The sequence below is a fragment of the Zootoca vivipara genome, chromosome 16 (assembly GCF_965207765.1).
Source record: "Zootoca vivipara chromosome 16, rZooViv2.hap1.1, whole genome shotgun sequence".
In the NCBI taxonomy this organism is placed as follows: Eukaryota; Metazoa; Chordata; class Lepidosauria; order Squamata; family Lacertidae; genus Zootoca; species Zootoca vivipara.
The window spans coordinates 36,370,697-36,380,700 of record NC_142599.1 but is presented as its reverse complement, the minus strand read 5'-3'; the positions used below and the strand labels follow the sequence as shown (position 1 = coordinate 36,380,700).

At 45.5% G+C, this 10,004-nt stretch overlaps 1 protein-coding gene across 1 annotated transcript; it reads left to right on the top strand.

Annotated features, from left to right (window-relative positions):
* Window positions 1–1,995: 1,995 nt before the first annotated feature.
* LOC118076322 (uncharacterized) lies at window positions 1,996–6,515 on the top strand. Its single transcript, XM_035098985.3, has 2 exons — window positions 1,996–2,141; window positions 5,266–6,515. The coding sequence occupies exon 2, from the start codon at window positions 5,288–5,290 to the stop codon at window positions 5,990–5,992; it is 705 nt and encodes a 234-aa protein (XP_034954876.3). The 5' UTR covers window positions 1,996–2,141; window positions 5,266–5,287; the 3' UTR covers window positions 5,993–6,515.
* Window positions 6,516–10,004: the final 3,489 nt, after the last annotated feature.

Here is a 10,004-nt window from a genome sequence, read left to right as displayed (position 1 = left end):
AAAAAGAAATTATCTTCCACTTTCTGCCTTCCCTCATTTCTTTCTGATATTATGTAGGAACACCCCTTTTCTCCTGCCAAGGAATATTTCATGAGCCATACACCCCTACAATATTATACACCACTGATCAGATGTTAGCAGCATCCATTATGCTATACAACAGCTTGGCCTTCAGTGTTTTAATAGTCAGAGGTTTTTTGGCTCCTTGGGTCAAAGATTTTATATATATATATATATATATATATATATATATATATATATATATATATATATATCTGCAAACACCCTAGAAAATGGGTGCATTCAGTAGTGGGTATTATTGTGTTAGTTTCCCTGGTTATGATGTTACTGCTTCTGTCCATATTCCTAACATTTCTTTTACACTGCAATGCCTGCTGCCTCATGGAACTGTGGTTTTTTGATGCTGTGTTGAGTTTCATTCACACCTGTGATCATGGTTATAACACAGCAACAGATAGCATTGGACAGGTCACTGTGCTTAAAGTGCATGTGTGCTTCTGCATGATTCCCCCATGAAAATGGCAGGAAGAACTATATGCTGGAACACCGCCCCATACATCACTGCATGGCACAATCCATTAAAATCAGGGGGAAATCACAGTGCAAAACCACAATGCGTTTAAAGCTAAAGGGACCCCTGACCATTAGGTCCAGTTGTGGATGACTCTGGGGTTGCAGTGTTCATCTTGCGATATTGGCCAAGGGAGCCAGCGTACAGCTTCCAGGGCATGTGGCCAGCATGACAAAGCCACTTCTGGCGAACCAGAGCAGGCAACGGAAACACCATTTACCTTCTCGCTGCAGCGGCACCTATTTATCTCCTTGCACTTTGATGTGCTTTTGAACTGCTAGGTTGGCAAAAGCTGGGACTGAGCAACGGGAGCTCACCCCATTGCGGGGATTCGAACCGACAACCTTCTGATCAGCAAGCCTTAGGCTCTGCGGTTTAACCCACAGCGCCACCCACGTTTACGAGGTTGCAATTTGATTGCATCCCCCCTGAAAACAGAAATGAGGCTAAACTTCCACTAGATTCCACTAGATTTCCAGAAGGGGCATTTGTGTCATGTGGCAGATCACATAAAATGTGGGTATCAGGTAAGGAAAAAGTGGAGAAACAGAATCAATTGTATTTGAATGTATCCTGTGTCAACACTGAGTGTAGACTGGCCAGCTGACCAGTGAGTGGTGACTTGTGTCCATTTACTGGTGTGGAAATGGGGGGGGGGGCCTGAATTTAATATTAGAAAAATGAGAAACTGAGAGAAACCAAAAGGGACAGATTTTTCCATCTCTGTAGGTAACGGAAGTGAAACATATACAAAAAATTGTTCAGATCACAAACAGACTTATTTTGAGAATGTAAGAAGATCTCTGCTGTATTAGACCAAAGGTCTATCTAGCCCAGCAACCTTTTCTGCACAAGGAACATCTAGATGCCTCCAAGAAATCTGCAAACAGGGTAGCCCTCTACTGCTGTTGAATCTTAGCAAACAGTATTCAGAGACATGCTGTCTCTGATCTTGGAGGTAGTATAAATGGCCATAATGATTTCTGGACATTGATAGTCATATTATCCTCTATAAATTTGCCTAGCCCCCTTTCAGAGTTGTCTAAGTTGGTGACCATCACTACATCTCATGGAAGCACGTTCCAAAGTTTAACTATGTCCTGGGAAATATTTAGTACATTGGGACCTTCCCCAATAATTAGGGACAATTGGAACAAGCAAGGTATGTCATTCCACGTTTGGAACGGTGTGCAAAGTGTTTACACAGATGGACTCCTTTACACTTAAGCTATTAAGACCAAGAGTCCATAACCTCCATTTGGCAACCTTGTTGGGTGGAGTCCATAGTGTGCTGCGTCGCAAGACAGAAAATAGTAAACACAATCAATAAGGTGATTATTCCTATCGGCTTGATAATCAAACACTGGAGAGTATGGGGAGTGGGTGATTACTTAAGAGCAATTTCCATGGCGGTGTCAATGGATTAATTCACAACCATAAGTGTGTCATACTCACCTGGTGGTGGATGAGACTGTATAAAAAGGTCGGCACCCAAGGACTGCCTTCATCGTCTCTCTTGACTCTATTCATCCTCCACTAACAAGCACAGGTAAGTCGAAGAGGGTGTCTTTCAGAGCTGATATTGCAATTGAAATGAATTTGGAGAGGAATGAAGCTCTTCAAGCTGATTCTCTCAGCTTGATTATGCCCACAAACAACCCCTCCATTTAATGTTGCTTGAATCTGAATTTTCATCCTAGGAACATAGAAACTGCCTTTGTGCTGTTCAGACCATTAGTCCAACTGGCTCAGTGTGAGCTTTACTGAGTGGAAACAGGGGTTATGGCTGGGAACATTCCCAACCCTACCTGCAGATGCTGGAGGGCAAACCTGGGAACTTCTGCATGCAAAGCAGATGATGGCTGTGCTATGCCTCCATTGCTGGAAGCACTAATGCTGCTGCTTGCTGGAAACTGCAGGGGAGAAGAGTGTGTTTTTGTGCTCTGGTCTTGCTTGTGGGCTTGTCTTTGGTGCATCTGCTTGGCAACTGTGTGAGCAGGATGTTGAACTATTTGGACTATTGGCCTGATCTAGCAGCCAGGCTGTTCTGATGTTCTTATGGCTAACAATTAGGGAGGAGACTTGCATTCATACTCCCCCTGTGGGCTTACTGGAGAAATCTGATTGCCCACTGTGAGAAAAGGATGCTATGCTGGATGGGCCATTGGTCTGTTCCAACAGGCTCTTCTTATGGTCTTATGTCCTTATGTTCTGCCCGTCTGCCAAACACTTTGAATCAAGGAAACAGATGCAAGTATTTTTAGAATCATAGAGTTGGAAGAGACTACAAGGGCCATCCAGTCCAACACCATCAAAGCATTCTTGACATATGCCTGCCAAGCCTCTGCTTGAAGACCTCCAAAGAAGGAGACTCCACCACACTCCTTGGTAGCAAATGGGTAGAGGGTGGAAAAACTTTAAAAGTTGACAAATTTGCCAGTGTTAAGTTAGAACTTATCAACAAGATTATGGATTCATTGGAAATGTTCTTTTCAAGCTTAAATTCCACACATATGGGCTTCCCCATTCCTTTAGAGCAGTGGAAGGCTTCTCCTCCTGCTCTCTGAAGAGCTGAGAACTCTGATGCTGTGGAGGCTGCAGAGTGGAATTCACCACCAGGGTTGGGTGGGCCTCAGGACAAAATAACCCACCCTTTCTCAGTATCTTCTTGCTAGCAGCAAGTCCAGTGAACACTGGCTGGGAATCTCCATAGGAGGTGGCTTTCTACCAAGCCAAGTCATTGGTCCATCTACATGACATTTTCTACATGGACTGGCAAGAAATCTCTGGAATTTCAGGCAGGAGTCCGTCCCAACCCTACTTGCAGATCCTGGGGGTTGAACCTGCAGCGTTCTGCATGCTATTTGGGAGCTCTGCCACTGCCTCTTCCCATAAACATTACCAGTTAGAGAAGCAGTTAGAAGAAAGTCCTCTCTGCAGGTGCCTGTGCCCCTCCTTGAGACCAGCCCTGCCTCCCAGCCTTACTGTTGCATTTCTTTTGTTTTTAAGTTCTTATCCATATGCAATCTCCTCTAGCCTATATAGCGCAACAGAGAAGCAAGGCTATAAGCAAGTCATAAAAAGGATGCAGCAGGGGAAAGAATGAATGATGCAGAACTCCAAAGTATCTTCTAAGCTGGCAAGTAAACTAGGGAGGAAAGGATTCCCTTGTCCCTTTGGCGTAACATGGATTCTTTCCACATTGCAATAGACGTCTCTCAAGTTCCGATTTAATATGGAGAATTTCTAGAATCAATATTGGAATGCCTAATTTGCTGCTGATGGTATTTCCTTGGCATTATCCCTCTCCACATTCTGAATGTGCATGTGTGCATTGCTGAATTACTGCAAACAAATAGAATAACAAAATACAGTGTAACTGTAGGCTCGATACTTCAAGATTCTTTTTGTACATTGTTTTCACCAATGAGCAAAATTTTCTGTTGCACCTTGAGAAAACGATGTACACAAAGGCACTTGATCCAACGCCATTAAAGTGACCCTATTTCTGTATAACCTTCTGGATTAGCAGGCCAAAGGTCCACCAGACCCAATGTCCTGTTTCCCACAGTTGGCCAATCAGAAGCCCCCAAGAAGGGCATGGGCATTATAGTCTTCACAGGCTGCTGTCTGCCAATGACAGTTGCGTTGTTAGACACTGCCATGAAGCATTAAAGTCTAAAGCAATCTTCATCAGTCCACTGATGTTGTTGGGCAAGTCCCATCATTCTTGACCAGGCATCCTCAAACTGCGGCCCTCCAGATGTTTTGGCCTACAACTCCCATGATCCTTAGCTAACAGGACCAGTGGTTGGGGGGGGGATGGGAATTGTAGTCCAAATAATCTGGAGGGCCGAAGTTTGGGAGTTGTGGCCCAAGAACCTCCAGGGATGTAAGGTTAAAGAACCCTGTTCCAAAGTGACATCATTACCACTCCTAATTTCCTTCATACATGACTTGTGTAAACTATGCCAGCTGGGCAATTGGCAGGTAATTGCCTCTACAATAGAATGTGTTCTAGTTGCTGGGTATCGTAAATGGGCAGAGTGCTGTTGCAGTGGTTGTGGGCCACTGTGAGAACAGAAGGTTGGTTCAAATGGGCTGCTAGCCTCATCCAGCAGTCAGGTTCTTCTTATTTTTTATGAGTAACAATGAGGGGCTCTTGCATTCATGCCCTGCTCATGGGCATCCCAGAGAAATTTAATTGGCCACTGTGGGAACAGGATGTTGGACTAGATGGGCCACTGTCTTTAGCGCTCTTCTGATGTTCTCACGAATGTCACCTTCCAGCAGTCCGTGCAGCCGGCATGCCAATGGTCAGGGCTGATGGGAGTTGCAATCTAGAACCATTGAATTAATGGAGGAGAAGGATATCAATAGCTTCTAGCCACAATGACTGTGTTCACGCTCCACTGCCAGAGGCACAATGTCACTGAATACCAGTTTCTGGGAATGGCAAGTGGGGAGAGTGGCTACTTGTGGGCTTTCTGTAGGCATCTGGTTGGCCAATGTGAAAAGAGGACTAGATGGGCCGTTGGATTGATCCAGCTGTGGGGCTCATCTGTTCATGGACACCTGTGTGAGCTGCCTCTCTATTAACCTGTAGGGATTTGAAATGTGTCTGTTGAATTAAATGTTGCATACCACATTGATCTCTCATTGCTCTCTTTCAGAAACAGCTCTCACCCTGCAAAGATGTCTGTCGGAGGCGGTGGGAACATGTGTTATGCTAGCTGTCCTGCATCCACGGTGACAATACAGCCACCACCCTTCGTCCTAAATATCCCAGGACCAGCTCTCTACTGCCCTGACCAAAACTTTGGCATTGAGCAATACAACCCGTGTGCAGGCTATGGCGGTGGATATGGAGGCAGCGGAGGAATTGGGGGAGGAATGGGTGGTGGCCGTGCTATTGGTAGCAGTGGTGGGATGGGCATAGGTGGCGGCAGTGTGGGTGGTGATATTGGTGGAGCTGGAGGCAGTGTCCAACTAATAAGAGGAGGAGGACGCCGAATGAGCGGGGGACGCCGATACAGTGGCAGTGGTGGCTACAGCAGTGGTGGATATGGTGGAAGGGGTGGATACGGCAGTGACGGATACGGTGGAAGGGGTGGATACGGCAGTGGCGGATATGGTGGAAGTGGTGGATACAGCAGTGGCGGATATGGTGGAAGTGGTGGATACAGCAGTGGCGGATATGGTCGAAGTGGTGGATACAGCTTTGGCGGATATGGTCGAAGTGGTGGATATGGTAGTGGTGGATATGGTGGCAGTAGATACTCTGGAGGCCGCAGAAGCGGATATGGTGGAAGTGGCGGCTACAGCAGCAGGTCTTATGGCGGCTCCTATGGTGGAAGCTTGGCACTGCTGCCTAGTACCGCATGCTACACCTGCTACTGAACCCAGAGGAAACAACCCAAAGCTCATAGGACAACCGCAGAAACAAAAGACGAACCCAAAGCTTGAACTTGCAGGAGTGGACTTGGGGAAACCCTTCGCCTTCTGTCACCTGCTGATGCAAGCTCCTTGAACTGAATGATCAGCGAATCCACACTTGAACTCTGTGTGCATTTTTGTTTCCACAATTGCACACAAGAAGAAATAACTCACAGAAATATCCTTTCCAGGCTATGTTACTTTCTACAAACTTCGCGTCTATGACTTGAAGGGGGTGGGGAGAGCATATAAGTCCACCCCTTTTCTCCGCTCTGATGATGAACGACCCACAACTATCCTGTTTGAAGAGATTCTTGAATGCTTTAAACTGTACCCACTGAAATCTTGTGACTGTTTTTCCATAACCAATAGTGCAGATTGACAAATCAATTGCATTCTAATTTATCACTCTTTTCCCTGCTGAAAAAAAATACTGCTGTTTCTTCATTCCCTTTGTCATTAAAGCTCTTTTTTTTGCATCACAAAATTTCCCCTCCTGTCAAGTTTGTATTCCCCTCATACTTCAAAATAGGCAGGTTGGGCTGACACATGAGCAAGGAACTAAACGATTCAAGGGCACCCAAATGAGGGTTCCATTTGAGGGTGATTTTGCACCCAGTTCAATTCAAGCTGGTCTGTAAAAAAACAAAACCAAAAAAAACCCCAATAATTCTAGCCATTACCACATGGAGGGCTATTCACAAGGAATACGGAAACCTTCCAGGTAAACCGAGTCACTGGATCTTTCTCCATTTTATTCCCCTTTAGAGGAAGAAGTTAGTGGGTTAGAGATCATTATCTGAACAAAAATATATTGATTTAAAATGAATTGCAAGAGTTTATTTCAGAGAACCACAGAGTTCCACGCAAATCCCTTCCAAACACCCATAGCAATTGCAAACTCAGCAAACAGCACTTATCTAGGGTACATTGAATGCAAGAGTGGAGGGTTCCACTGCCCCTGTCTTCCACTGCCTCCCGCAGTTTGGTCAAACTCATGTTTGTAGCTTCAAGAACACTGTCCAGCCATCTCGTCCTCTGTCGTCCCCTTCTCCTTGTGCCCTCCATCTTTCCCAACATCAGGGTCTTTTCCAGGGAGTCTTCTCTTCTCATGAGGTGGCCAAAGTATTGGAGCCTCAGCTTCACGATCTGTCCTTCCAGTGAGCACTCAGGGCTGATTTCCTTCAGAATGGATAGGTTTGATCTTCTTGCAGTCCATGGGACTCTCAAGAGCCTCCTCCAGAACCATAATTCAAAAGCATCAATTCTTCAGCAATCAGCCTTCTTTATGGTCCAGCTCTCACTTCCATACATCACTACTGGGAAAACAATAGCTTTAACTATACGGACCTTTGTCAGCAAGGTGATGCCTCTGTTTTTTAAGATGCTGTTTAAGTTTGTCATTGCTTTTTCTCCCAAGAAATACAACCTATAAAACACTATCAGCAGCTCAAAAGGAAGAAGAGAGAGCTAAACATCACATTTTCAGCATAAACAAGAGGAAGAACTATTAGGAACGGGGCAGGCAAATGGGAGAAAACAGGTTGTGACCAGAGAGCTGATTCTCAGGAGCACTGAGTGCACAGAAGGTGCAAGGCAGGAGAGACACAGAATTGTTGCATCTCAAAGGGCGCTGCTGAAATTTCAGATACCAAATTCCACCACTGCCATACCCTGAGCATGGGTTGGAGAATCTGCCTGCCTGGATTCTCTCACCTCGGTGACCCAGAGAGACTCTTGTGCTCGGGTCCTGCATAAGGGTACATTCCATTGGAGTGAGGTTGGGTGCTTCCCCAACACAGTGGAGTGCCACTCCACCAGCAGGGGCAGAGTAGAAGGAAGAAATCACCCTGGTCCACTGGCCTGATTTCTTTCTTTTTTTCTTGATAACATTTTATTAATTTCCCAAAAATAACACAAATAGAAACAACAATACAAGAACAAAACAAAACAAATTGACTACTCTCTAGTCCCTTCCTTGGTTCTATTATTTATCAACATACTGTATGCCCATTATTAAATTTTGAGCCTATTTAAATTACCTATTTCCCATTCATAACAAAATTACAAGTAATCTTAAAACCCTGCTAATGTATTCAGCTGTGTGCAATGCTTCTGTATATATGCAATAAACAATGACTCATTGATATCGAAAGACAACAGGACTGCTCAAGATGCCCTGAATACAGAACTGGAGAAATCGAGAGATACATAGCCGCCCCGGCACCTTACCTCTCCTTTCTCCTGTCAAAAAACACAAGAAGGGCTTTTACACTTGCCAGAAGTGTGGCATTGCCCACGCCTGTGCTGGAGGGGCTTTACCAAAAAAATTCCATACGCCCAAAGACTCTGTGTATGCCCATTGGGGGAAATAGGAAGCCCTGAGCATTTGTTCTTCAGATGCCCCCTATATGAAGAAGCTCGAAGGGAGATCCTGGATCCCATACTGGTGAGCTTAGCAAGCCTCCCGGAAAAGCAATTATGCAACCTGCTCTTGCTAGGCAAAGACCTGAAAATAACCAGGGCGGTTGCCAGATTCTATGCACAAATATGCAGACACAGACTTTCTTCCCAGCCCGTCTGATATTTTCCTCAATGGCACCCCGTGCAAGCTAGGCTCAGCTTTCTGCAGCCACTATTTTAAGGGTTAAACTTTTAGCATTGTTAATAATTAATAATTTTCTTTTAAATCTTGTTCAAAGCGACTTTTATACGTTATGCTCCCGGAAACTGTTTTTTCAAAGGGATCCATTTTATTTTTATTTCATTTTACTTCTAATAGCTGGTCCTCGACCGTAATAATAAATCTATATATATATATACAGTAATACCTCGGGTTACGAACGCGATCCGTTCCGGATCGCAGTTCGTAACCCGAATAGTTCGCAAACCGAGCGCTATGGGCGCCGCCATTTTGCGCATGCGCAAAGCGCGATTTTCGCGATTTTAGCGCTTTGCGCATGCGCAAATCGCGCGATCGCGCGCGCGCGACTTATGCGCGCGCGCCGAAAACACTTCCGGGTTTGCGCAGTTCATAACCCGAACTGTTCGCAAACCGAGGTGTTCGTAACCCGAGGTACGACTGTATATATAAATGTAAAAATCGTGAAATCCCGTTTGCGCAGTCAGGCGGAGTCCCCCCAGCCCCCCAGGGCAGCCCCGAGTGGAATAATGACACAGGACCACGTATTTATGGGATTAAAATTGGCCACAACTTTATTAAAATTCAGATGTAGGAAGACCTTGGCGCAGGCATTGGGCGTGTATCCCTCCCAGCCCCCAGCAGGGGGTGGGGTGATCTTCAGGGTTGTCCAGCATGAGTGGGGGTTGGGCTAACTCTGGAGAACATATGTTCAAGCAGATAGCCCCCCCCCCGATCGCCGCCGCTGGAAGGGGAGGGCAATAACCAGCCAAGTGGCATCGCCAAATGCCCCCCCCTTGATGCCCGATTACGGGAACCCTGTTATCGCCGCCGCCATAGGGCGGGGGGTCACCGCCCCCACGCCCCTCCCCTTTATGTAAATGACTAAAGGATTCCACCCAAGGCCTGCATCCGCCAAAGTTGTGACGAATTGCTACGGGAAAGGCGAAACCTGCCAATGCAGGGAAAGTCCTTTCCAGCCCTTTAACAGCGACCGGTCGTAGCAGCGCCTGCGTGCGTGTACGCCTGTGGAAGAAAAACCTGAAACGCAAGAGGCCTGTGGAAGAGGACCTGAAAAGCAAGAAGCCTGTGGAAGGAAATATTTTTATTTATTTATTTATTTTTTATTTTATTTTATTTTATTTTTTATTTTATTTTTTATTTTTTACTTTATTTTTATTTATGTTTATGTTTTTTATGTTTTTTATTTATTTTATTTTCTATGGACCTGAAAAGCAAGCAAAGGTTAGGGAGTGGAGGGTGGGAAAGCTCTGAATCCGTCGGCTGCTTCCCAAGAATGGCTCCTCTTCTTTGCGTGCAGGTAAGCCTACCTGA